The sequence below is a fragment of the Talpa occidentalis genome, unplaced genomic scaffold (genome assembly GCF_014898055.3).
Source record: "Talpa occidentalis isolate TD23 unplaced genomic scaffold, MPIMG_talOcc4v2.1 talOcc4.16, whole genome shotgun sequence".
In the NCBI taxonomy this organism is placed as follows: Eukaryota; Metazoa; Chordata; class Mammalia; order Eulipotyphla; family Talpidae; genus Talpa; species Talpa occidentalis.
The window spans coordinates 11,597,411-11,625,190 of NW_023601653.1; the positions used below are offsets into that span (position 1 = coordinate 11,597,411).

General features: G+C 41.5%; 2 protein-coding genes and 1 pseudogene across 4 annotated transcripts; 1 reads left to right on the forward strand and 2 right to left on the reverse strand.

Annotated features, from left to right (window-relative positions):
- Positions 1 to 120: 120 nt before the first annotated feature.
- On the reverse strand, positions 121 to 6,028 carry LOC119247360 (acyl-CoA-binding protein-like; annotated as a pseudogene).
- Positions 5,322 to 11,233, forward strand: LOC119247361 (ubiquinol-cytochrome-c reductase complex assembly factor 6). Of its 3 annotated transcripts, XM_054696098.1 has the most exons (3): positions 5,322 to 5,742; positions 8,113 to 8,229; positions 9,918 to 11,233. In XM_054696098.1, the coding sequence occupies exons 1-2, from the start codon at positions 5,635 to 5,637 to the stop codon at positions 8,206 to 8,208; spliced, it is 204 nt and encodes a 67-aa protein (XP_054552073.1). In that variant the 5' UTR covers positions 5,322 to 5,634; the 3' UTR covers positions 8,209 to 8,229; positions 9,918 to 11,233. The 3 variants fall into 3 exon arrangements, with proteins under 3 accessions (XP_054552073.1, XP_054552072.1, XP_054552071.1); XM_054696097.1 differs by lacking the exon at positions 9,918 to 11,233 and having other exon boundaries at positions 8,113 to 9,911; XM_054696096.1 differs by lacking the exons at positions 8,113 to 8,229; positions 9,918 to 11,233 and adding an exon at positions 7,621 to 8,096.
- Positions 11,234 to 11,263: 30 nt separating this feature from the next.
- Positions 11,264 to 27,594, reverse strand: HSP90B1 (heat shock protein 90 beta family member 1). The gene is made up of 18 exons (XM_037513741.2): positions 27,415 to 27,594; positions 26,431 to 26,533; positions 25,570 to 25,711; positions 24,901 to 25,017; positions 23,497 to 23,828; positions 19,747 to 19,858; positions 19,416 to 19,535; positions 18,160 to 18,276; positions 16,603 to 16,740; positions 16,445 to 16,522; positions 16,262 to 16,327; positions 15,512 to 15,781; positions 15,054 to 15,299; positions 14,405 to 14,541; positions 12,945 to 13,023; positions 12,701 to 12,856; positions 12,238 to 12,360; positions 11,264 to 11,563 (listed from the first exon to the last, which is right to left on the reverse strand). The coding sequence occupies exons 1-18, from the start codon at positions 27,461 to 27,463 to the stop codon at positions 11,534 to 11,536; spliced, it is 2,415 nt and encodes an 804-aa protein (XP_037369638.1). The 5' UTR covers positions 27,464 to 27,594; the 3' UTR covers positions 11,264 to 11,533.
- Positions 27,595 to 27,780: the final 186 nt, after the last annotated feature.

Below are 27,780 nucleotides of genomic sequence, written 5' to 3' on the forward strand. Positions count from 1 at the left end.
TCCCCCTCCCTCCACCCAATCCCCCCTCTCCGCCGGGCGCTTCCGTCCGCTCGGAGCCAAATCCCACGCCGGGCGCGCGTCACGTGACGCAGCCCGCCCAGTCACCGTCGCGCCCTTCGCGTCGTTCCCGGCGCGCCGCTGGGCCTTTCGGGAAGGGCGGGAGGGGGCGCGCTCTGATGTCGTCAGCTTTTGTCCGCCGGCACTGGCTCGGTGGTGGGCGGAAGGGCGGGTGAGAGGGTGATGTGCTGCGGGGGTGCTGTGTGGCTGGGCCGGTTATACTTGGTGCTACCCCCACCCCCACTTTATTCCAGCGAAGTATTTTGCATTAAGTCAAGTAATTAGTGCGTTGTAGGGGAAAAGGAGACCTTGAAATCAGGAAACGTGGATATCGGGGCCGCTGTACCATCTCAGGTTTCAATTTCCTCATCCGTAAAATAAGGGTGGTTGTAAAACTTATTGGTAAAAGCTGCTTATGTTGAAAGCTTTTCATTAGCCGGTCTCCGCTTTAAATTGGATATATAGAAAAGTTACGTTTGCGGTGCCTTTCAAGTACTACCTCCTTAAAACCGATCTGAGTAGCCTGTTTTTGTCAGTGGCTCTTACAGCCCGACTCTCGTTTCATCGGTTCTCAAGTTTTTTTTTTTTTTTTTAAGTAACAAATGCACTTTTAATTGACTTACAGATAAAAACTACTTAAAGGTCAGTGACCACTTCAGTCCCTAATCTGCTAGAGCTGTATCCTGGCCAGTCTTGAGGAACTGTGTTAACAGGTTATTTTCATGAGTTCACTCTATCCTCAGTATTAGAAAAGCAAGGCATTATAAACGGTGAAATGTGTGGCTGACAGCCCAACCCAGTCCCTTATTTTCCATATTTTCCCTTAAGTTCTTCTACTTGGGCTATGTAAACTTTCATAGCATTGTCCTTGGAAGTCCCTTTCAGTCCATTCCAGGCATCCCACTTGGTTTGCCTTTGAAGTCCATCATTCCAGGCTGTTCTGTATTTACAGCCCCCACAGTTGCTTGTTTGTAGTGGCTATAGATGAACAACGTCCCTTCATCTGTTGGCTTAATGTTGAAGTTCTTAACTTCCTCAGCAGCTTTGCCAAACTCAGCCTGAGACATGCCGGCTGGATTGCAAAAATTCCAGGAAACCTGTGGAGATGGTGAAGAGCAGAAAACAGTTGTCATTGGCTTTGTTAAGTAACTTAATACTGATAGGCTTGCTGTTCATATTTCTCTAGTTTTATATGATAAAAAACATGGCTGTTGTATTAGTTAGCATTTCCTAGTTTGTGTAGTGGTAACAACTGAGCTCAAAATCTCAATGTCTGCAGCAACAAAGGTTTATTTCTGGCTCATGTAACGTGGGCTGGGAGATAACAGTGTCACTATGCTTCATTTGGAGTCTTCATTTGGGATTCAGGAAAGGGCCTCATGAGTAAATACAGAAAGATTGCTTAGATGAAACTTAATATTTATAAACCTTTCAGAATTTTTATGAATACTGTGTTCATCAGTAGGTACTACTCAGAACCTGACTCATGAATTTTTGTTCAATGATCTCCCTCTTTCGCTTGTGGCTGAATCTTAATAGCCACATTTCAGGTATCTCTTAACACAGAAGGCCTCAGTTCAATACACTGCTCGAAGTGCTTTGCATGTATTAATTCATTTCATTCTCAGAGTAACCCTACAACCCAGTGTTTTGGTTCACCTTTGAAAGTGGTCACTTGAGAAGTCCCTCTTGCTCATGGGAGGTTGGCCTGTTTTCTTTTTTTTTTTTTTCGGTAGGCATTGACAAGATGTTTCTAAATTCATATGGAAATACAAATAGCCTAGACTAATAGCCAAAACTAATCTTAAAAAAGAAAGAACAAAGTTTGAAGGCTAGGTGGCAGCACTGCTCTCACCTGAGTAGCTTCCCTTTGAGTACTTAGACCAAATGGTCAGATTCAAGCACCAGGGGCTGATAGGATCTTTTATGGCTGTAAAGCAGGTTTTGTGACTTTTGCATTTGCAGGTCACTATGCATTTCTAAAAATATTTAGACCAAATAATCATAAACTGCAAAGATTTCAACTCCTAGACTTCCATTTTATTATAAAGAAGAATTTGAACAGAAAATGAGAGAACTAGGCAGCACTCCATCTGTCCACCTGTGACTATGCAGGTGCTTACTTTCACCAACTCTCTCCCTCTGCAGGGCAGCAGCTTCCTGCCTGCCTGTGACTGTACCATGCCAGGGCTTCTCTTCACTGACCTCCTTCAGCAGAGGCAGCTCTCCTCAAGGCCACCTGCCTGCAACCATGCAGGCCTCTCTCAGAAACCTCTTTCCGGGCAGCTCTTCCTGCCCACTTGTGTCTATACAAGTGTCTTTTATTCTTCTGTCTCTTTCCCTAATAAACCTGCTCTTTAAATATTAAAAAAAAAATTTTAAAAATGAGAGAGCTAGGCTTATTTTGGGCATAACCCTTGCTGATGGCAAGGTCAAGATCAAAACTGCTCACAAGAGAATGATGATTTTCAATCACCCAGATAAACATTGCTCTCCTTACTTAGCAACCAAAATAAAAGGCAAAACACTCGCTAGAAACCCACAAGCAAACATTGATCTGATGCTCTAGGACCACTCTGAAGGGGAAAGGGGGGACAACTGAAACCCAGAGAACTTAAAAGTTCAGCAATTTAATCTAAACCATGACTTTCATAACTTTCCAGTGTACTGACCACAACTATTAAAGTAAATGATAAAAGATTAATTACCTGGCAAAAATTGGAGGGCAACACTGCCTGATTTAAGAATTAATCTAAAGCTACAGTAGTCAAGAGAATGTGGTATAGGTGTATGAAAGACAAATATCACTGGAACAAAGCAGAGTCCAGAAATAGACATACATATATATGCACATGCACTTAGACCATTACACCGTTGATTTTCAAGGAAGTTGGGAAAGGCAGTTCAATGAAGAATAGTCTTTCCAACATGGTGCTAGGATATCCCTATGCCAGAAAAGAAAAAGAACTTGGAATCATACTTCATAGCTACAAAAAATTAGCACAAAATGGATCATAGACTTAACCGTGAAACCTTCATCTATTAAACTTTTAAAAGAAAATACATGAGAAAATCAGTGATTCTTGGTTAGATTTCTTAAATATAATACCAGAAGCCTGATTCATAAAAAAGAAAATTGAATATTGGACTTCATTAAAATGTACACCTCCTTTTCAAAAGATTATTAAGACAAACTGCAGAACTGGGAGAAAATATTTGCAGATCAAATCAAATCTGATAAAAAACTGCATCCGTAGTATATACTTAAAACTCATAATACAAGAAGCAACACACAATTAAGAAATGGGTGAAAGATTTAAACAGATACCTCACCAAAGAAAACATGAAGTAATTCTTAACATCATTAATTAAGAGATACCATCACACACCTATTAGAATAGGTAAAATTAAAAAGACTAACCCTACCTAAGTGTTGGAGAGGATGTGGAGGAGTTGGAACCCTCATATTTCTGGTAGGGACGTAAAACCATACAACTACTTTGAAAAACAGCTCAGCTATTTTTTTTTTAAGATTTTATTTATTTTTGCATAGAACTGGGGTGTAGGCTAGTCATGCGGGTGGTGAGGGGATTCACCAGAAACAGAGTGGGGAGCAGAACAGGTGGATTTACTGAACTAAGGGGAGCAGCAGGTGAGACAGGAGAGGTCTGCTGCGCTGGGGATTGAAATCGGGCAGTAGAGGTGATAACGCTGATACTTAACCGGTAGACCACCAGGGAAGTCCCAACAGCTCAGCTATTTCTTAAAAAGTTAAATATACACATACCTACCATATGCTGCAATCATTCTATTCCTAGGAATGTACCAAATAGAAATGAAAGTGTATGTTCACACTTGATCAGGTATCTTTTTTTGTTTATTCATTATGACAGCTTTATTTCTGTTAGCCAAGAACTCGAAACAACCAAAATAGCCATCAAAGGTGAATGGATAAACCAATTGTGGTATAAACAATACGGACAGAAAACAGTTCATTGGTTGTCCAGGGAAGAAGGCAGTGCAAATGGATTAGAAGGGGGAATAAAGAAGTTTTTTTGAGTGATGGATATGTTCATTATCTTAATTGTGGGGGTTTCATAGGTGTACACATATTAAACTTCATAAAAATGTATACTTTGTGTAGTTTATATGTAAAATATACGGTGAAATTGTTGTAGAGCAGCCCCTATACAAAACGGGGTACCTGACTGTGGGTCCTCACCCGTGCGCTTAAAAGGACTTATCAATGCTCTACTGCAGGCGCACGCACACGCGAAAAGTTAATAAAAGGTTTATTTTCAAGGGAAGGGGAAATGAGGAAACGTACAGCTCAGGGAGAAAAGTGGGAGACAAAGTTTTAAATGACTCCTACCCTATCCGCCAATCAGGAATCCCAAAATGGCACTCTGAGAGCTGGCCGGGAGCCAGGAGCCGTGAAGCCAGGAGGCAGCGATAGTGAGCCACCCCAAGGCCCACGTGTTTGGTTTTTATACCCAACCTGGCTGCTTAACTCCACCCTCAGGTCCCGGCCACCTTCCCTTTGGTGGTGATGGGATTTGTCTTTCCCAATGTCTTGATGGCTTTAGTCTGGTCTGGGAGTGGAGTCCACAAAGCCTGTATGGGATTAGCTCAGGACATCATTTCTCCCTAACAAAATCGCTTAAAAATTGTATCATGATTCGCATTATACATACAACCCTAGTCCTTCAGATGTTAATCTTTTGCTTAACAAAAACCAATCCATAACAAAGCACAATCTACAAATGCACAGATTAAATAATGTCGATTTCAGGCTTCTTTTCCTGTTGCACCATAGTACAAGGGCACAATTGTCTGAATGTGGCTGTTTCAGGTGACAAAGCTCACTGCGGACAAGGAAAGAGAATCTTTTTCTTTTTATGAGCCTGCTTTTAGGGTCACTCACTCCTAAGCACGCATAGCTCAGCGACTCGCCACTCGCTCCTAAAAGACGGGAAACGTGAGCCATCCCCTCTGTGCGTTGTGAGAACACAAATTAGTCAATATTCCAGTGGAAAAATCCAACTACAGTGAGTGTGAAACTGGGCGCTGGCAAAGACCTGGATAGTGGTATAAAAAAACCCAAAAAAGCCCGGCATGCTTCCCCCAGGGGCCACTTCCGCCCGGGTCACGTGCCCGCGCCAGTGCGGGCAGTGCCCTGGCTTTCCGCTCCGGCGTGGCGCTGCTGCCCTACACTTTGGGTTCCGGCCGTCCGCTCTCGCTCCCGAGCGCACTTCCGGCAGCCCTCGGGCCGGCCGCCGGCCGCCTTTGCTCCGCAGTTGTCTCCTCCCGGGCACACCTGGACGGCCGCCCGGAAGCCGTCTTGGAGTTCTGAAGCTCCTGCCCCTCCACACTCAAAACCCGTGGAGGTCGGTCTTACCCCTGCAAGGGGCGTTCGCCCTTAAAGAACCCCCCTTTCAGAAGCGGGGCGCGGGCGGGGAGGGAGCCTAGGTGTGCTGACTGCTTCTCCGCAGGTGGGTGGCCTGTTGCCAGTTCGAGTCCGTCGTGCGCTGGGAACCATCTACCTGGCCGCTCTCCCTCCCCGTCCAGCCGCCGACCATGCCCGCGGGCGTGCCCTGGCCCACCTACCTGAAAACGGTCGCCGCCAGCCTCCTGGCCATGTGCGCCGGGGCCCAAGTGGTGCACAGGTACTACCAGCCCGACCTGGTGAGTGGTGCAGGAGGGTCCTCGTTGCCCGCTTCCGAATCAGTTCATTCTCCTCGCAACAGCAAAATGAGCCTCAGACGAATTAGGGGTACGCCCCCCAAGGCCTAGAGCAGCGATTGCATGCAAAGCAGTGTATGTAGGTCCTGCGGGGTCTCACCACCAGACGCCCCCTGTTCCCGCTGTTGCAGCCACACCAGCGTCCTTGCTTCTGGTGCTCTTCCAGCCTGCCCTCTCCTCAAGGTCATGCATTTTGTTTTCCTTGGAATGCTTTTCTCACACCAGGAAAATGAATAACTATAAGAAAGTGAAAATCAAAATCAACAAAAAACTATGAACCAGAGACACTTTTAGGGGGGCGGGGGCGGGAGGGGAGGGATTGGGGTCAGAATGGGGGGGCTGCAATTGTATGGGGAATATAACAATAAAATTTATTATTTAAAAAAAAATAAAAACTGCAAGTCTGGGGCCTCCCCTGGTAGTGCAGTGGTTGAGCGCTGGGTTGCGAGGCTCTGCAGCGCCAGTTCGATCCCTGGCCACCAGCGAGGGTCCCACAAAAAACAAACAAACAAAAAAACAACTGCAAGTCTGTTCAAGTATCTTCTAGCAATGAGGGTTCCTTAGACAGCTCCTGAAGGACTGCTGCTCTGTCTTCAGTCTCAGGCCCTTGTTTCCGTAGAGCAGGGATCACAACTTGCTGTTATTTTAGTCTGTTTCTGCCACCTGAGTGTCCACTTCAGGAAGGGACTGTGTCTCCCTGGTTCACCCTTCTGTCTCATTCAAGTAGAAAGAGCTTATAATACAGTAGGTGCACAATAAATGTTTGTCGAATGAAATAGGCATTCTGAGGAAAGGGAAACTTAATCTTTATAAGCATTTATTGAGTTAGCTGTTTTGGAAAACAGCCTGGAAGTTGCTCCAACAGTTAAAGAGAGTGACCATGAGACCCAGCCATTCCACGTCTAGGTTTATTTATTTATTTTTTAAGATTTATTTATGCAAGCACTGGGTACAGTCATACGCGTGGAAGGGCGAGAGAATTCACCAGAGCCAGAGCGGGGAACAAAATGGGCAGACCGACGAAACACACTGCTGAGGGGAGCAGCGGGCACGCCATCTGGGACCCTGGCTGGTGGCCGGGGATTGAACCGGCGCTGCAGAGGCCGCGGGCAGTTTGGCAGCCCAGCGCTCGCAACCGCTGCACCACCAGGGGAGGCCCTTCACATCTAGGTTTATACCCAAGAGAAAAGAAAGCCTAGATCCATGCAAAAACTTCTACACAAATGCTCATGGAAGTAATATTCATAAAAACCAACAAGTAGTAACAACCTGCTGTCCATCACCTGACCAGTGGATAAAGGTGTGGTATAAATGTATCATGGGATGCTTTTTCACTCCTAAAAAGGGAGTGAAGGACGAATAGGTGACAACGTGGATGAGCCTGGAAAGAAGGACTAGTGAAAGTGAAAGAAACTAGCTGCAAAAGACCTCATGTTATATGATCCCACATTTACGAAACACTAGGACAGGTGCATCTAGAGAGGCAAAGTACATTAATGGCTGCTTGGGGCAGTGGCCTGGTTTTTTTTGGAAATGATGAAGAGTAGTAAAACTTAGTGTAGAGATGGACACCCGACTTTGACTATGCCAGAAGCCACCCACACTGGAGGGCAGACTGTAAATGGGTAAATGGTATGATGTGTGAAGTATGTTACAAAGTCCATTACCAAAAACAAAGTCACCCTTTCTGGCTTTTTCTGACCATCTTTCTTGAAGGCAGATTTGTATTTTTTTGGTTCCCTGCTTTATATTTGATGTCTAATAGGCACTTACTGTTTTTGAATACATGAATTGATTCCTAATACCTTTTTTCTGTGTCAGGCACATGGTGGAAGATCAGTAAATAGTGCAGGAATGAATTTTCAAATATGGAAAGCTTTATTCAAATTTGTCACCTGTGATATTGATGCAAATTCTCCCTCTGTGAGTCCTGTAGTACTTAAGACATAATCTGGGTGATAGTTACATAAATATCTTGCTAGAAAGGGATAAAGGGCACTTTTTGTTCTTTTTTAGTCTTTTACTTTTTAAAAAAAACTTTTTTTTTTAATTTATACATACAAAAACTGAGTTGTAGGCCAGAGGTGCAGGGGGGTGAGAGGATTTACCAGAAAGAGGGGAGCAGAATAGGTGGATCTACTGAAATACAGAGGAGAGGTACTGTGCTGCAGTGGCTGGCGATAGCTTGATACTGCTGAGGCTTAACCCCTTGCGCCACCAGGGAGGCCCCCTAGTCTTTACTTTCTTTGAAGACTTTCAGGTCACATTTAATTACAGTCTGAAAAAGTACTGACATTTACTTTCTTTTTATAGACAATACCTGAAATTCCACCAAAGCCTGGAGAACTCAAAACGGAGCTTTTGGGACTGAAAGAAAGACAACATGAACCTCAAATTTCCCAGCAGTAGAAAACTCAAAATACTGCTCTGGCAAGAACTTTGAATAGTATTATAAGTCTTTAATATATAAGTATTTTAAAATAGAGTTAAACTGCTTGTCCGTAAGCACCATTGCAAGAGCAGGTGCTTGGTAGATGTTAATGGAGCTCTAATTAAGGTTTGACCAGCGTTTCTTGAAAACTGCCACAGCTCATGTTTTCAACTTCTTGAATGTGGTTTGTAGATACTTAATCTTGACTAACTTATGAGATAAGAGTATTTGAGATACTGCCCTTATAATTCTGTTTTTCTCTCTGAATAAGCTTGAATATACGGCAAATGGAAAGTATTAGTGATAAGTGATATTGACAAGGAATACTTATCGTATGAAGCTAATATTTCTCTAAATATTGGAAAGTATTTGGACTAAGCAGAATAAAATTGAAATATTTAAAGCTTGAAATTCTTTTGGAATTGGGTATATTACAAAATAATAAGTTGTGACTTGGACTGCCCCAGCTCTTTATATACTCTCCAGTTTGAAAAACCACGCTGGCATTTAATTTTGCTAACTGAAAAACTGTTTGCTGATAGTAACTGTGTCCCTGAGCCTTCTGAGGTTTACCTCTGGATCAAATTCCATAGCAGCCGCTTACTTGTTTTTTTTTTTTCTTGATAAAAATTGTTGCCACAGCTGCCAGTTGCAAAGACTGCTTATCAGACTGAAAGCACTTTGATTTTTTTCTTAATTAAAGCAATTAAAAAATGGTTTCCCAAACACTAACTTAGTTATTCTAATTTAGGTACCTTCCTTCCTCAAACAATTCCCAAGAGTTTCAAGGAAGGATACTTGATGTAGTATAAATCAACAATAAACTTTTTAACTTTGATCTAGTTTCATTTGAATTTGGTAGGTAGAATTTTTCTTAATGTTAAACTAATGTTTTCAAATTCTAGTTTTCCTTGACCTTTAGTATATGAACACCAAATTGGTGAGCTTTGACCATGCATTTTCTAGAGACCAGTGGCCCCTCATCGCTTTCCAGAATGAAGGGCTGGGGACATGGCTACCCCTTGGCATGGAGAAACGCCTGTCTCTTGGGCCAGTTTGTGCAAGGGGGAGGCCACCATGCCAAGGGTGAACACAGTGGACCATGTCATAAGCACCTCATGCCTTCCTTTTACTGCTACAGTAATTGGCTATGAGGAAAAGTCATGATTTGAACCCTACTCTCACACAAGATAATGGCTTCATGAAGGTGAAAAAGTATTGTAGCTGATAAAATTTTACCTAAAGTAAAAATCCCATCATTTTACTAAGTGCTAGTTCTGAGTGACTCACCGAGATACATATTTTTCCTTTTTTGAAGTTGACCACTGTTGTGGAAAACACATTATGTCTGACATGGCTATATGTCGTCCAGATTCCCCGAAGTCCTCTGTACCAGTGCTGAGTGCTGTCAGTGAGCAGCCTTCAGAGAGTTGTTAGCTCCCGCAGGGACTGCCTGGGGGAAGAGGAGCCTTGTGTAAGTCACACCCAAAGGGGCCCGTGGCCAGTGACCAATATCTGAGGAGAAAGGTGAGCCATTTCAGCACAACACAGGAGTGGACATTCCTGAGGGGGTCCATTTTAGCTCAAGTCCCCATGGGGTTGATGAGGCTGCATTGGGGTTGACTTTGGACCTGCATTGCCGCTCAGCTCCTGTGTAGCTCAGTCCCCATTGACTTTCCTTCCACAGATGCTGATCCAAGGGCACTCCTAAGAAACACCCTGTGTACAAAACTCCATCTCAGTGCTTCAGAACCAAATCTGTGACATGTGCAAGAAGCCCGTAAAAAGATCCTAGATGATCAGGAAAATTGTGAAGTCCCTTGACAAAACGTAATGGAACATAAACATAAAAATGGATCCCACAAAATCTTCAAGTATACACAAGATCTTTGAAAATGCAGCTAAGACATTTTCCCTCTTCGGCCAATTAAGACTACCATTCTGGTTGGCAATATGACTAAAATGATTTCGCCCATAAATAGAGGAGTATGTCTCAAAGAAATTAAATGCTAGATTGGTTCCTTACTTAATAGCTATAGTTGTCTCTATAGGATCTATAGGATCATGGGTTTTTAAAGATAGCCTTTTGGGAATAAATTTAGATGATTGTTGAATTTCCTGTATACCTTTTCCTGTCTTCACAGTGGTATCCTCATTACCATGATCATGTCAAAGCTAAGAAACCAGTTAACTATACCCCAGACTTAGCTTTCCCCGCTTTTAATCAATGGCATTACATTGCATTTTCCCTCTTCAAGATTTTTTTTATGCATACAGAAACTAGGGTGTAGGCCAGAAGTGCAGGGAATGAGGATTCACCAAAGCCACAGTCAGGGGGGAGCAGAACAGGCAGATCTACTGAAATACAGTGCTGATGGGAGCAGCAGGCAGGACAGGAGAGATCTGCTGCGCCCTGTGGGTTAGCTCCCTGGCTGGGCATCAAACTCAGCAACAGTGGCTGGCCATACCTGGATAGGATTGAGACTGAACCCCAGCGCACCACCAGGGAAGTCATGCATTGCATTTAGTTGCCATGTCTAAGTATATTATTTCTTGGTTTCTACCTTGAAACTTTGTGGAAAGTATTGTTCACATATTATTTGGTTTGTCTCATATTTATGTAAGTTTATGGGTTTTTGAAAAGGTGACATGCCTTACCGCATACTAGGCACACTTGTGATACTATTAGCTTTGGTCACTTGGTGATGTCTGCCAGGTTTCTCCGCAGTAGGTAGTTGCTATTTTCCCCTTTCCCTGTACTCTGTTCTTTAGAAACAGTCCAGCCCACAATCAAAAAGGTAAAGGGGAGGGTAGATTAAAAGCCATTTTCTGGAAGGAGGAATACATGTATTCTGTAAGGAAAATTATCTTTTTTCCCTATGGGTGATCTTTCAGAACATTTGATTTTTAAAAACTTTTCAATAAATATACATTTTATTTTTTAAGGGAAAAAAACAATACATGTGATTAAAAAAAAATCAAGTAATCAGGTAGTTCTATGTGATGCATTATGAAGACAGGCAAGACACTGAGTATTTGGGACTTTTTTATTTTTATACACATGACAAGATTTTACACCAAGAATAGTCCGTTAAATAGTACAAATTTACATTCATGAGGAATGTTAAAAAAGAATTCAACTAAAAAAACCCACTTCTTCCTGTGACCCACAATCCCAATGTTTTACAGTGCAGGGGAGAAGAGGGTGGGGCGGGGCATCCAAAACAAGTCTCTCTCGCAAATGAAGCGACTTAAATTTCACATTCCCTCTCCATACAAGGTTCCCAATGGTGAGATTATAATTTACAATTCATCCTTTTCACCTGTAGATGTCTGTGAAAACAGAAAAGTCATAAGACATTAAAAAGGTATGCATTTTGTTAAGATGCTAATTTCAGATTATACTTAGATTAGTAGGTCCTATGCAACACATCTGGATATTCTATACCATGTTCCTATATTTGTTCTTATATATACACATTGTGCGTCACGGGTAGTTTATATATGAAATAAATAGCACAGTTCTAACTATTTCCATTTCGTATGTATAGGATGTATGCATATGAACTTGACTTAATATCAAATCTGTTTTGATAAAAAAAAAAAAAAGTATTAAAGGGGCCCAGCCCATTACTGTTATTTTAGCTGTAGGTAATATAACTTCTCTTTGCAAAATAGTTTAGAAGTCACCAACAAGATCAAATTGCTCCTGAACAGGAACACTGAAAAACTGACAACAGCCAAATGCTGCTGTCTATATAGTAAGGCAGAGCAAGTGGCAGAGAGCACAGAAGCACACTGGACTAAGGAAAATTCTGTTAAGCTTTTAAGAATGACAGGTTAAAATAAAGGACATAGAAAAACTGAAGTATGTACTTGAAAGAAGAAAATGATTTACTCCAGCTTTTAAATTTGTATGTTATACACAGTGCTACCTTTGCCAGAGTGTGAAGTTTACCTAACTCTGTCAGAACTAAAAATGCAAGTGCATTCTTGACTTGCTATACCTTTGCTGTTTCTTGTTCTTCTTCATCTGTTCCTGCATCCATTTCATCATCATCATCCTGGTCTGTGTCTTCTGCTGTGTCTTCTGTTGTTTCCTCAGGTTCTTCTTCGGGTTCTTCCTCCACCTAAAAACAGCATTTTATATAAGCCCATTAATGGACCTGTTAACTTGGATCTGATTTCACTTTGTTTAAATGTGTGAGATTATAATCAATTTCACTGTTTACCTGCAAGTGGAGAGTAAATTCTCTAAAACTGATACTCAAGCTAACAGAAGGGGTGAAAAAGGAATTTTTCATTAATTCCCAGCACAGTGCATTAGCAAGAGGGATTAAAATCTTCAATACTGTTTGTTACAAGACAAATTAGTCAAATTTCTCAGAGCTACCTCAATCATGGGAAACCTATTAATAAGGAAAGAAAAAAAATTTCAAAAAGCCTATGCAGGAAGGTGGGAGTACAAACCTTTGCATCAGGATCAATGTTTAAGCTGAGGCGAAGCATTCTTTCTATTCTATCTCCGTAAGCTTTAGTGTCTGGTAAATGATATCCGGATCGCAGTGTTGCAGTTTCAAACAAAACTACAGCCAGATCTGAAACTGTTTTGTCATCTTCATCTTCCTGAGATGTAAGAAGTCACACTTGTTAATATAAAGGCACAAAGTATTCAAATTACAAGACACAGGAGTATAGCTGTACAAGTACTAACCTTAACCCGTCGAAGCATGTCTTTGATCAGCGGATGTCTGGGGTTAATTTCAAATGTTTTCTTCTGGCTAGCATAGTAACTGGTAAGGGGTAAAATCATATCAAATTTTAGGGTTCAACATTTCCCTTATTTTACTACTAACTTTCATGATTACAGAGAACAAGTCTTGGAAAAATTAAGACATACTTATATGGCTAAAACAAGTCTTCCCTTTTAAAGGGGCATGGCTAGAATGAGTGAAATAAAGACAAATATTTACTAATGAATTGCAAATGCCCAGTCACCTTGTTGAGTGGCTAAACTGTTTTAGTATCTTGTTGTTCATTCCCTCTTAATATATTCTCACTACCTTAAATGACCCAGAGGTCAAAAATGTCTAGGTTGGGTCCTGCTAGTAACACCTTCTCTCACTAACTTTCTTTTACCTGAGATCAGTTCCCAATGCATTCTGAACACAGTTACATGATCTTGAATATTCTGTTGGTTCTAACTCCTTTCCTTCTTATAGCTGTAAACTGAGGACGAGGAGCCACACCTACCCCTATCCTGTTGTATCCATTATCTCTGCAGGGCTTTAGAAGATTATGACTTGATTTCTCATCTTGACTAGTCTGAATGTCCCAAAAACAGCACCAATGTCTATTTTAGATCACCAGTGGGCTCTCTAATGTCTGCTGAATGGATGGTAACTTGATAAACGTTGAAATAGGGAAAAATTTATTGACTAGCTACTATATGGTTGCAATGAGATGTCAAATATCAGAAACCTGTTCTTCTCCAACTGATAAGCTAGTCAAGGGATAAAGCATTTAAAACAAGGCAGCATTGTACTATGATATTTTTTAAAATGGAGCTTTGGAAGTGTGACAGTGGAGACTACAACTTGTGAGGAGAGGTCTAAGCTGGATCTTGGGAAAATAAGATAGCAAATAAGACATTTCAGATAGAAGAAAATTTAAAAGCAGAGAGGAAAAATTTCAAGGCCATTGTTGTGACGTTAAACCATAACCTTGAAATACATCTTAAAAGATATCTCTCTCATATGTGCCTCTTGAGTTTTGTATTTTGTGGAACATATAGCTTGAGTACCTGTAATTTAATATACTGGAAAAGGGTTATGTGTGGCGACTAGAAGGGACCTTACTCATGTGAAAAATTTAACTCTCATTAGTGTCATCTGTAACCATTATGTAAAAGAAGCGCATAATATAAGGCAAAAGTAAAAGACTGTATGTATAACAAATTAAGAATATTTTGATTTGTACATAAAGTAAAATAAATCATGAATCCAAGCCCTTCACCAATCCACTGTAAAGGCATCCTTCTGTAAGGCTGTCTGTCTAATCTACAGTAGACAGTCATGGACACATCATTTCTCTGTACGGAGATTGGCAGTGTCTTTTAAAGGAAGTCTGGACAAGAGTTAACACCTCGGCAGGGAATTTTATGAGGATGCTTACTTGGTAGAGATGTCCTTGCCCGTCTGGTACGCTTGAGCTTTCATGATTCTCTCCATGTTGCCAGACCACCCGTACTGGCTGGCCACAAGGGCGCAGGGAGACTCCGTCAGGCGCTGAGATACCACTGCCTTTTCAATCTTGGGATGAGAAATCAAAAGTTAGAGACACAAACACATACCATTGTCAGTAGCTAAGGTCACTCGGTAATTGTATTTCCTCCTCTTAAGGAGTCACCACTTAGGGTCATATACATATACATCATAAAAGTACTTTTTATTTGTAATTTTAGGAGATGTCATTTAATCTGATTTTTTTTCAGTCAGAAACAAAAACCAACTTGTAAAAACTAGAAATTATATATTTAATCTATGCAAATTTGTAATGAGAAAAGCAGTATTAAACTATGTAAAGTTTTCATTTACAAAGAAAAGATATACTGATATGCACATATAGAATAACTAGTGCTATTATCCTTTAAATTCTTTGTAATTCATACATTTTAAGCTCTTTCTTTCAATCATTTAATCTATCATCAAATGACTTGTTCAGCTTTCACTGGTTACAAAGTAACAAGTTTGCCAATTTTAACTTGACAAAAACTTAAAAATGGAGGTGCTAAAATTTTCATGAGTTGTAATTTGTAGAATACCTTGTCCTTGAGGGCTTTATCCTTCATCCAGTTCAGCAGAGGCTCAAATTCTTTCTCAACTGCTTCACGACTTTCCTTAGTTTTCTCACTTTCATCAAACTTCACTCCTTCCTTGGCAACATTCTGGAACCTCTTCCCATCAAACTCAGGAAGAGCCTGAATGCAGTATTCGTCCACAGGTTCTGTGAGGTAAATCACTTCATAGCCCTTTTTCAGAAGTCGCTCAACAAATGGAGAAGATTCAGCCTACAAAATTAAGAGAAATGAAATTTCCCAAGATTGGCCCTACTTTATTTGCGCACCCTCACAGCTATGTTTAGATGGTAGTGCCAGCCCCGTTTTCCAATTGGAGAACTAAGAGGAGCAGGAAACAGGACTTTCCCGCCTGTGACTCAGCTGCGTCTCATGCCTACCCCCTCAGCTATAAAACCAGGATCCCCGACAGCTGGAATTCTCACCTCTTTTCGGCTGGACCCAGCCATGAAGTAGATCTTGTCTTGTTTCTCCTTCATTCTTTCCACATACTGGTCTAGACTAGTAATGTCAGTTGGATGATGAGAAGACTGGAATCTAAGGAGTTTAGCAAGCCGTGTTCGATTGGAGTGGTCCTCAATCACACCAAGCTTGATGTTGGTACCAAATTCTTTCCAAAAAGTATCATTGTATTTCTCATCAGCAATCTTCTTGATCATGTCCAGAGTTTTACGGACAAGTTTCTTTCTAATCACCTAAGGAAAACCAAAGGATACTGATGAGAGAATGTCTTGGCTCAAACTTTTGAGACCCTACAATGAGTAAGGCAGCAGGGGTGTGGTGACAGCTACAAAGACAAGCATGGTGGTTGCTACTTATCAAGGGGCAAAAATGGTAGAGCGCTTCACCTGTCAGACTGAAGCAGAGACTTGTCACTGGAAATTGTCACAAGATTGTTTTACTATTTATAGTCCAACTTTAGACCAGGCAGTGAGAACAGTGGGGCTGTTCACTGTATAATTCTCAACTTTTCTGTATATATAAACATTTTTATTATAAAAAATTAGGGGGAAGCAATCAGATCCTCAGTATTTGGTAATTCCACAGTGAAATTAAGTTCTTCACCTGACATGTCAAGGACTCATCTCAAAAGCTGGGAATACACTAACTAACAGAGCTTGTCCTTCAAGACCAATCAAAGAGCACACAGCTAGCCTCTTCCCAAAGACACTCACCTTAAGCAGCTTGTGTTGCTGCAGAGTCTCTCGGGAAACATTCAAGGGAAGATCATCAGAGTCCACCTTCCGATGGCAAAAGAAAGTTCAGTGAGCAATAAACACACTGGGAAAAACCCAAACAAAAAAAAGCCTTCTAGATCACCACTGTCATCCTCCCACCCCCAACCTTCAGATACTCACAACTCCCTTGACAAAATTAAGGTACTTGGGCATCATATCATGGAAGTCATCAGTGATGAATACTCGGCGCACATACAGCTAAGCAGAGAACAAGAAGAAGTCACTTTCCAAAGTTATACTTTCCAGTTTTAAACTGTTTATAGGACTTAAAAACCCACCTTAATGTAATCACTTTTCTTCGATCCATATTCATCAAACAGACCACGTGGAGCAGAGGTGGGAACAAATAAAATCGATTTGAAGGTAACCTCCCCTTCAGCAGTGAAGTGGATATAAGCCATCGGGTCATCACTTTCCTATGGAAAGTTGGGATCATGTCATTCACAAGGCAAAGGGGGAACAACGGCTAAGTAACTTTTTATTTGGTACATTCAGTTTAACATCTCACTAACCAAAAAAAAAAAAAAAAAAAAACAAAAAAACTTCCCTTACCAAAAAAAGGGGGTGGGTGGGGCATAAAGGGAATAAGAAATAACTAAGATGTAATTCCAACTAGCCAGATACAGTTATGTATGCAATGACATCACTGTTGTTCCCACACTTGGGAAGTATGGATGTGTCTAGTTTGCATAAGTCTGAACAGGACAGGAAAACCACCATCCTGAGTAAATGAAAACATACGAAACATACGACAGGAAAACCACCATCCTGAGTAAATGACAACATATGACATTTTATGGGTGTGCTAATCAACCAGAGAGGTCCATGGGAGCACAACTCTGTGGCATCTGGACAGTAGCAGTGGCTAGAAAGAGATGTAAACAGCCTGGAACAGAAGCTCTGGAGATGTGTGTTATCCATTACTCCACCCCATGCGGCTACGGAGCACTTGGAATGTGGCAGTCTGAATTGAAAGGTGCCAGTATGTATAAAATACACTAACTTTGAAGTCACAGTACAAAAAATGAAAAAGAATGCAAAGTATCTCATGATTACTTTTTAAAACTGATATTTACTACATGCAGAAATAAGACTATTTTTAGGTGTGTTGGGTAGATATATTATTAAAAATTAACTTCACCCATTTAACTTTAAAAATACAGAGCTGCTAATATATTAAAAATCACTTAATGTGGCTCACATTATATCTCTAATACAGTTGCCTTAGGTCAAAGGATGCTGATATACCATTTTAGAACTTATGGGAATAAAAAGTTCTGGCAGAACAAGGGAAAGTTTTTAGAGGAACAGCTTAAAAGTTGGTTGAATGTTAACATAAAGAAAGTAAAGGTCAAATAAACCAACAGATGGAATAAAGAAAAAATACAATCACTGAATAGTTTATCTAGCCATGCTAAATCCAATAAACTATTATGTCTGGTATAAAATATTGTTTTGGAATAAACATTAACTTGAAAGAATCTTAATACTACTTTTAAATTCTTAAGAGTTGCAAGAAGGCATACGTTAAAGGAAAAAAACAGGCAAGGCAACACAATTATTCCTAGGCATATGACCTCACAATAAATGTTTGATGCTGCCGACAACAAGCTCTTTAAAGATAATCTTAAAAGCCATTTAATAACATGATTTTATTTTTTATGGGTTTTGCACTGGAAACCAAACATCTGCTTATGTAGACAGTTCTTACTCTTTGTTTCATAGACACCTTGGCAATGTAGTGAAGCCTAGAGTCCCTGTCAGAGTAAATGGTTTTTAAAATAGTTTTGATTTAGTAGTGTTTCATTATCCAGTTATTCTAAAGTAATATTTACCTTTGAAAATGATTTGTAGAAAGCCTTGTATTCATCTTCTTCTACTTCTTTTGATGGTCTCTGCCATATTGGTTTGATATCATTCATGAGTTCCCAATCCCAGACAGTTTTTTCAACCTGAAGTTACAGTATTTGATTAATCTCTAGTACACACCCACATGTAGCTAGTGGTAGCCACACCTTTAGGACATTTTTTTTAAAAAGATTTATTATTTATTTATGCATACAAGAACTGGGGCACAGGACAGAGGTGTGAGGGGTGAGAGGATTCACCAGAGACAGAGTGGGGAACAGAACAGGAAAGCTGAAATACACTGCTGAAAGGAGCAGTGGACGAGACAGGAGAGGTCTGCCCCACCATGTGGGTAGCTCCCTGGCTGGGGATGGAACTCGAGCTGCAGTGGCCGCAGATAGCTTCATAGGTTTGCATCTTAACCCCTTGCACCACCAGGGAGGCCCATTTTAGGACATTTTGAAAGAATACAGGAGGCACCAAAGGATACCTCTAATCTAGAGTGATTCTTGCCAATTGGATCAAATTAAAAAGTCTCTTGGGCCTCCCCTGGTGGCGCAGCGGTTGAGCACTGGGTTGCAAGGCTGCCCGTAGCCTCTGCAGCACCAGTTCGATCCCAGGCCACCGGTGAGGGTCCCACCAAAAAAAAAAAAAAAAAGAAAAAAAAAAGTAACAAGTCTCAACATTTAAGACTGATATTTAATAGAGAAGAGACAGTCATGATAATTGAGGAAAATCCAATCAAAATTTTTTGACTGGTATTTTTAACTAGTTTAAATAATTAATAAAATAAACCTTTAAAAAAAAAAAAAACCCACCCACCACCATTAGTTCCACCTACTCTACCACCTGAGTGAGACAGAGAACTAATTTTTTAGTTAACACCTATAAATGCTATAGATGCAGGAAGTTTTTTAAAATTTAAAACACATAATCAGCCACCAGTTCTAGGTAATATACAGAAGACAGAAAATCATGTATGTTTACTACTAAAAACTGTCTAGAGGGAGAAAACACAGATGGATACACACAAGTCAAGTGTCCTTGTTTTTAAAAAGTTGAGGTCTGGACCTACCGATTGAAAAAAGAAGACTTCACGGACTGAACCTTCACTCTAATTTGGGTTTTCCTAATTTCTCTAATATATGCTAAACAATCTTTTTGTGCTACTAGACCCTAAGCAATAATTTTACTTTAACTTGGCTCCAATAATTCTTGAAGTTGAGAAATGAACCAGACTTACTTTTTTAGTTTTTGGTTTCTTTTCTTCCTCTTCTTCTTCTACCGCAGCTTCATCATCAGACTCTTCCTTTTCTTCTTTCGCTGCTTCTTCTTCATCCATGGGTTCTTCAACAGTTTCAGTCTGTAAATACAAAGTAGAATTATGGTTAAACTCATTTGTTTCTCAATTCTGATTTCAATTATAAATAGGAAACAATTACAGCTCAAAAAGTCTCTTCAGTTAAAAAACCCAAGAATATCATGTATTGAAAGAATCATGTTTAAAATTTTCATTCTTTAAGTGTCAAATATGTGCCAAGGTAATAAATAAAATTTTGCTAATATAGATTTACCTTGCTGCTCCATACATAAATGGGGAAGTTTATGAACTGAGAATATTTTTTGACGAGGTTTTTAATTGTATCCAATTCAAGGTAATCAGATGCTTCTTCTTTCAAAACGAGGCTGCAAGGGAAGACATTTGAGAAATAAACATCTGTGGTTTACAAGGTTTATATTTAGATTTATAAGGTTATAAATTCATCTTAAAAACCTTCATTCAATGCTAATAAATCAGCAGTTCTATGTAATCCACGATGTCCCTCAATATTCAAGAACTGTCATCCCCAGTAAGAGTTTGTGAACTACATATACCCAATACATGTACAGTGAAGTGGAAAAAATTTTTCCCACATTCTTGTAAGTGGATAATAAACTTATTTTTAAGTAGAAAATGGAAATCTTCCCAACCTTCTAAATAGACTGGGTTTTTTCATTTCAAGAATTGAAATCTTAAGATAGCATAAGATAGCTTAAGATTTGGTGAGAAAGCACCAAAACATTTCTGGAGAAAAGTAGAACTACATATAGTCCGATGGTTACTACAGAAATCAAATGACTACTGTAGATAGCTATGGTGGGAAGCTAAAAAATCAATCTGAATTATTTGCAATCTACATTACCCAAAACAGTAGCTATCAGAAATGAGTGACTATTTTGAGAAAAGTTACAGCTATTTCTTTAGTAGCACTGCCATATTCCAAGTACTCTAGTCACAGGTAGCTGCTATACTGGATAGTGCAGAGATAAAACATGGAAAGTTCTACTGGACAGCACTGGCTTATTAGATAATTACAAAACTGAAAACTGTAGCTCGCTTCCTAACTTGGCACTTCTGCAGCTCCCACCTCCAACCACTAGAAATTACAACATACTTTCAAATACAGAGAGTAACCCACATTTGATGTTTCTGTTACCATTAAATATGGGGGATATTGTTTCTATGGTTCTGTCCCTGCCTTAAAAAGTGTTTAGTTTAGCAGCACCTGCTAACACATTGGTAACATAGGATGACATGGTCTAGAAAAGTGATAGTTTCTGGGCTCAGTGCAAACATCTTAGCTATGTGGGGCTGAAGGAGAGTTTAGTTTTGGGTGCACATTAAAGCAGATGGTTAGATGTCTTAGAGGTACTTAAAATAGCGATTAATGAGCACAGAGCCCACTAGTGAGCACTAGACCAGGGGTTGGCAAACTGGCTGGCACCAAGAAGAAACTGGAGTAAGACAAAGCCTTATCACATACTGTCTATGCCTGCTTGCAGGATAGTAGAGTTGTGACATGTGACAGATCCTACAGTCAAAAACTTTACATTTAGTAGCTGGTCCTTTATTGCTGTTAATCTAGACAAAGAATACAGATTTGAGAACTTTCAGAGCTAGAAACGAATCCATGACAGTGGTTAAGACTGTCAGAGAAACATAAGGATAAGAAAGAGCTGAAACTTAACTTTGAAATAAAGATATTGCCATTCAAGAAACAGGCATATAGATTAAGGTGCAGGGTCATAGAGTTAGGTACTGAGTGGACTGTTTTAAGGAGGGAGCAGAACAAAGCAAATTCTCTAGAAAACGTAAGAGGAAAAAAACGTAAGAAAAACGAAAGTCTCTTGATAAGGGTAATGTCATTTAGCAAATAACCAAAATCCTAAGTCAACTGGATTTAGCAACAGAGATTTCTGCTTTCAACGTGAAGATGGTGGATAAAGTAAAAATACAGTGAGCTGTGGCTTGAACAGAGGTGCAATAGCATCAAAAGCAAATACATTTAAGAAGCTTAACCTGTAATGGGGGGAAGAGAAAAAGAGAGGGTACGTGCTTGACAGAGAAGGGGGCATGGCCCTACCTGCTTTCCCTCCTATCCCCAGAGACTTGAACATGTTTACACTTTATGGGTAAGAGGGAGGTGTGGGGGGAAATCTGATTTTAAAAGACTGGGCAGGAATTAATTTATGCTTAGTCTAAGAGGAGGTAAGATGAGAGACAACAGAGCAGAAGTAGAGCTGAGCTTCGGGGAGTATAGAACACCCCCCTTATTGTAGAAACATGGACAGACAATTTTCATGATCTCATTTAATCCTCACAAACTGGCTTGTAAGGCCCAGGTGGTGGCTAATTTAGGGGTAGTCAGAAAAAAAAGGAAATGGAACAGACTGATGGCTTCTATTTTATTGGTCAAATATAAGAGTCACACAGAAGATAAAGGGCAAGATCTTGACCTAATCAGTTCCTCGCCATTACTCTCCTTTCTCCCTTGTCTATTCAAATGAGCCTTTGCTTCTAGCTTCAGAATATCCAACGACCCTCTGGTAAAGATGTTCCTTAGCATCTTTTCTGGCATTTGCCCCTCTGAAATGCTTCATGCTTTTTTCCTTACTAGAGTGAGTGATGTGAAAGCAGGGACAGCATCTGTCTGTTTTTCTACCATAGCCCTAAACCCCTGCTAGTAACAGACACACACAAGACTATCTGTTGAGTGAATGGTGGGTATCAAACTTGAAGAACAAAGGTAATTGCTCAGGTAAAACAGAACCTGTTTTCTTTACTGATCAACCATCCATGCTACCTGCAGGAAACTGTCCTGAACACCCTCACTCATTCCTAGAAACACCTGCCAGTCAAGTGTCGGGCACTGGGAGGGGAGCAGACTACAATGTTTGCTTTTATGGCCCTTAGATCTAGATATTTTCACCCATGTTTTAGCACCCCACAACACTGGCACCTCTTGGGACACTTCCTACCTTTCTAGTTAAGGGGATATTTCCCTCTACCCCTCTAACACCTGAGAGAGGGCACTAGGTAGGGTGTAACTATCAGTGATGCTTCCCAATGAGACCAGATGTGCCTATTAGTAACAAATGCAGGGGAAGGTAAATTGGGAACAATAAATTAGTGCAAGTAACTGAAATGCAATTATCTAATGAGCCTTCATTAAAGGAACATCTGTGAAAATGAAGACAGGAAATGTTACCTTCTGTGATGAAGAAAATGATTTGTGCTTGGATATTTAAAAATTCTCACTGTTGATTAAATTTACTTCACTTGGCAGAAGTTGGTAAGTCAAGGGCTCTCTGAAATGTAATTTCCTTATCTCTGAGGTAGCTGGGGAAAACTAAAGGGAGGTTCTAGGGAAGCAAACAGCTGCCCTGTTATCCTGTCTACTTGGGAATAAGATCTGTTTCATCTATAGGGAGGATAGTTACTAGCTTAAAACTAATTTCAATTCAGTAATTTGTAACTACTCTCAAATGAAACATTTTCATCAAGAATTTTTATTAGCTTCCTTCAAGGCCCTCATCTGTGCCCTTTGTTCAAGTCAACCCTTCAAAGTGTCTACTCAACCTTCAGAAAATCCCATAAAAAGTCAATCAAAATTCTATCTGTGTCACAATGAGAAGAACCCCTTTAACCTGTGATATGGTGTGCGTCCATGCCTCGTCTGTGATGCTCCCCAGACTCACTCTCTTTTTCTAAGTCTTGCCAACCTGGGAAACTTGGACCACATCTCCATGTATCGCTTCTTACTTCTTTCCCAGAAGAGAGAGCGTTTCCTACTTTGTGGGCTCCAGGGACAGCAGCCCCCGTAACTGGGTGTTCCCCCCTGAGCTGGGTTTCAAAATTTTTCTTCAAGTGATGAGAACAGTTCACTCTCATTTTATAGGCAAGGAAATTAAAGTGCAGAATAAAAGCATCAGTTCCAGTCAGAACTGGAGAATCAAGATCCTTGCTAGACTATTAATTCTTATTAGGAATTAGTAATACTCACGTAATTGTTGTTCCTCGTCCTAGTGTGTTTCCTCTTGGGTCAGCAATTACAGAAAATTCACTGGAGTCAGATTCCCAGATGTGCTGGGTATCATTGTTGTGCTTTGATGTGACAATAACTTTATCTGCGACCAGGAAGGCAGAATAGAAACCAACACCAAACTGGCCAATCAACTCAGAAGTTGACTGGCTATCTTCCTGGGCTTCAGTCATTTTATTTAAAAACTCGCTTGTCCCGGACTTGGCTATAGTGCCAAGGTTTTTAACCAACTCTTCCCGGGTCATTCCTACACCAGTATCTGTGACATGCAGCAGGTTCTTCTCCTTGTCACACTAAAAGCAAGACAAAAACAAGAGAGTCACACTCGCTTCATATCCATGCTATGAAAGAACAAACCCACCAACTTCAATACCCAATGTAAACCCAAGTAAATACTAACAACATATTGAGAAATTACCAGCCTCGGGCCGTATCAATTCTAATACGGAAAACTAAACCGAGTTATTTTCCTCTGTATAGTTTTTCATGGTCTTTTGGGAGAGTATACATCTTTCTAGAGAAACTTAAATTCAGTGCATTTGAAAAGTAAGCAATATAAAGAGGACAGAGACTGATCTAAATGTCAAAGGGCAGAGATAAACCTAAACAAATTATTTTTGAAGGAAAAAATTCAAGTATAAAAATTGTTTTGCCTATTTTCTTGATAGAAAATAAAAGGACCCAAAACTGGATGACTTCTGAACTTGGAATCTGGGGTGATCTGTGTTCTTTACTATATATTCCCGACTCTCTGCCTTTGGGGAAACATAGTAGGAATAAACTTCCTTCATTTATGGCCATGTAAAGCCATGTGACTAGCTCTGGCAAATGGGGTGCATGCAGGAGTCAGGAGGGTGGTTTTCAGGCTGGAGTCTGTAATTGATGTGAGACCCTCCAAGCTCTCTCTGTACCATGGCAACCAGCGACACTCCAGATGGAGGCAGCTCAATCAGTCCATGTCCTGCAGTGAGGACGATGTAAAGCAAAAGCCACAGGGCAGCCTGTGATTGATGACTAAAACCAGGGCTTGGCAAACTTTTTCTATAAAAGGGCCAGAAAATAAATATTATAGGTTTTGTAACCCACAGGGTCTCTGTCACAACTACTCAACTCTGTTGTGTGGCACAAAAGCAGTCACAGGTAAGACACAAACCAGCACTGCCATATTCCTTTAAAACTACAAAACAGGCAGCAAATAGGACTTGGCCCATAGGCCACATTTTGCTGATCCCCTGAATTTCAGCCCGAGACTTGAGGTTTATTTGTTACTCCAGTATAACCTATACTTTTTTGACCGATTGGAGTCCCTATCTCTGAGATTTTTTTTTTTTTTTTACATTAAAAAGAAAATTGTTTTAGGCTTACCTTAATTTTGACCGTTAGCTCCTCATTTCCAGAAAGAGCATTTTCATCAGTCAATGATATTAGCCTTATCTTATCTAAAGCATCAGAAGCATTTGAAATCAGTTCTCTCAGGAAAATCTAAACGGAAGTCAGATTTAATAACCAGGTTATCCGCAAGATACATGGGACATTTAAGTCAAACTCATTTTATTTCTTCTCTGTATTCTGAAAAAGCACTTTTAAAGGAATAAGACTTCTTATGATATAGAGGTGGCTTCATTCTTTTGGTAAAAGGGACAGTTCTTTATACAGAGGATTATAGCAACTATAAGGGAAAACTGAACTGCTAAAAGTAGTAATGCTCTTATTTTCCTACTAGTGGTCTTTATGTATGTAATACATAAAAGTTTGTGGGATAATTAGCTAATTATTCACAACTAATTAGTAAGCCAAGAACATATTTGGGTGGGGGGAGGGGAAAGGAAAAACAAGGGGAAAAAAGTCTAACATCCGGATAATCCCTTATTCCCAAGACACACACACACAGTAGGTATCCAGCAGCAACCCTTATATTTAAACTTGGCTACCTACTTACTTGATGTTACATGAAGTAAGTACACTTACAAATGAAAGTAAACAAGTATGCCAACATACAGAGACAAAATATTATCCTAACCACATGTTGCTTACCTCTTTATTTTTATACAATGAATTGATGATAAGTTTCATCATTCTGTTAACCTCAGCCTGGAAGGCAAACTTCTCTGATTTTTCTCTAAGTTCTCTTAATTGGGATGCATTTAATCCATCCAACTGTATAGCTTCTTCCTCTCTAAGGAAATAAGTTAAATAAACAAACACTGCATAGCTTAGTTCCCTTACAAAATATAGGAGCTGTGATGAGAGCACAAGTGGCCTCTCAAGAGTATCTTAAAGGGTTAAAAGGTAAAATGGAAACTTTTATAAAATATTGCTAGTCTATCATCTCATTATTATTTTATCACAAGTTACCTTTGATGAGTTGGAAATACATGATTCTTAAAATTTCCAGAAAAACAAACCCAACTTTCCTTTACTAAAAAAGCAAAGACATATTCTTTATGTTCTCACATGTGGGAATGCCTGGTCACCTGGGAAGCTTATGCCTCTAAGGGTCTATGAAATTATCAATTAAGTCCTAAGAGGCCAAATTTTAAAACACTGTTGAAGTGACAGAAATCCTCTTTCTAAAACTGAGTAAACATGCACACTTACTGAAATATTTGCTAAAGTCTTAGGAAGGTTATAGGGCTACAATTCTGCGATAGTTTTCCAAATAGTTTTCTAAAGGCATTCAATTCAGTTTTGACCAGTCATTCCTAGGGGCAAATTAGAAGATACTTCTCTAAGCACACTCCTGAGACTAAGACTTTGTGCTAATTTTACTTTTTTGGTATTTAAATTCAGGGCGCTACACATCCTCTGGACTTCTGGAGAAAAGATACAAAAGAGGTTACTGTATCCTACCGTGTCCACAAGGGCTAATGTGTTTAATTTCAAATGAACACAAACCTCTGGACTACTTCATCATCTGTCCTTGAGCCTTCTCTACTTTTACCCAGATCCTCTTCTACGGTACCATCCACATCGACTTCATCGTCAGCTCTGACCGACCCTGAAGGAGACACACCACCAGAACTCTCTGAAACACCGTGTCTTCCCCAATCAGAAGAAGGAACAGGCTCGAACAGGGCAAGGGTAGGGGTTGCAAAACTCAGTTGGTAAACACGCAGGTGGGGATGGAAGGTCGAGTCCACCGGCTTTCAAGCCCCGCGCAAGCCCAAGTCAGCGTGTTTCGTAAGTTGGGGTGCTGAGGTCCTCCGGCAGATTCCGAAAAGCGGAGGCAGCCTGTCTCCCAGGGGCGCAGCCCCCACGCTGTGTAAACCCCGTCCGCGGCCCCAGCGCAGGCCCCGGGCGCTCGCACGTGTTGCGCGCAGGCCTCCGAGAAGCCCTGGCCGCGCCGGCCCTTCCCACCCGGGTCGGAACCCAAACGGGACTTGTGCAAACTCCGGCGAGGGGACCCGAGATAGGGCCCAGGGTCCTGAGCAGGGGAGAAACGGGGCGAGATTTGAAGGTGCTCAGGAGCTCGCGCCAAAGTGCACCCCACGCGCCGACCCTGCCCCTCCCCAGCCCGGCCCAGGCCCCGCGAGGACGCCCCGGACGCGGACGGGGGTCCCCGGGCTCGGGCGGCCAAAGGTTGCGGCCGGGGCAAGAGTCCTCGGGAGGGGCGCCCGCCGAGCCCCGGGGCGCCCGCCGAGGCCCACCCCGAGGGGCCGCCCCGCCGGGGCCCACGGGCGTTTAAACGCCGTCGCCTGCGGGCCCCGGAAGAGGGGGGACGGGATCCCCGAGCGCTCTCGAGGAAAGGGCCGGGCGCCCCTCCTCGGCCCGGCGCAGGGCCTGTTCCCCCTCCCTGGCTCAACGCCCCCCAGAACCTTCGAGAAGAGGCCGCGCTGGAGGAGGGGGGCCTCGGGGTGCCGGCGGCCGCGGCTCACTCACCGAAGGTCAGCAGGACGCAGCAGAGGCCCAGCACCCACAGGGCCCTCATGGCGCGCGCGGCGGGTCTCTCTGTCTCTTGAACGCAGGAGCCGCCTCCGCCCCCCCACCCCGGCGCTGCGATCCTCACACCTCAGGCCGCGCGGTCCGCCCACTCCCCCCCGGCAGGTCGGGCCGCTTTTCACCCCCACTTCTCGCGGGCGGGGGACGGGAAACACGAACCCGCCAATCGGGCCGCACCACGCACACTCCGCACCCAATGGGGACGCGAGGGGGGCACCGCGGCGCGCCAATCGGAGCGGTCCAGGTGCGGTACCCGGCGCCCGAAGCGTGGCTCCCGCCGATTGGTCACGCTGAGCCCCTTTCCTC

Coding starts and splice junctions, on each gene's coding strand:
- LOC119247361 (XM_054696096.1), top strand. CDS start 5,635: ATGCCCGCGGGCGTGCCCTGGCCCACCTACCTGAAAACGGTCGCCGCC. Junction 5,743..7,620: donor GGTACTACCAGCCCGACCTG/GTGAGTGGTGCA, acceptor TTTCTGTGTCAG/GCACATGGTGGAAGATCAGT.
- HSP90B1 (XM_037513741.2), bottom strand. CDS start 27,463: ATGAGGGCCCTGTGGGTGCTGGGCCTCTGCTGCGTCCTGCTGACCTTC. Junction 23,829..24,900: donor AGCTAACGGTCAAAATTAAG/GTAAGCCTAAAA, acceptor TCTTGCTTTTAG/TGTGACAAGGAGAAGAACCT. Junction 12,857..12,944: donor ACATGCTTCGACGGGTTAAG/GTTAGTACTTGT, acceptor CTTACATCTCAG/GAAGATGAAGATGACAAAAC.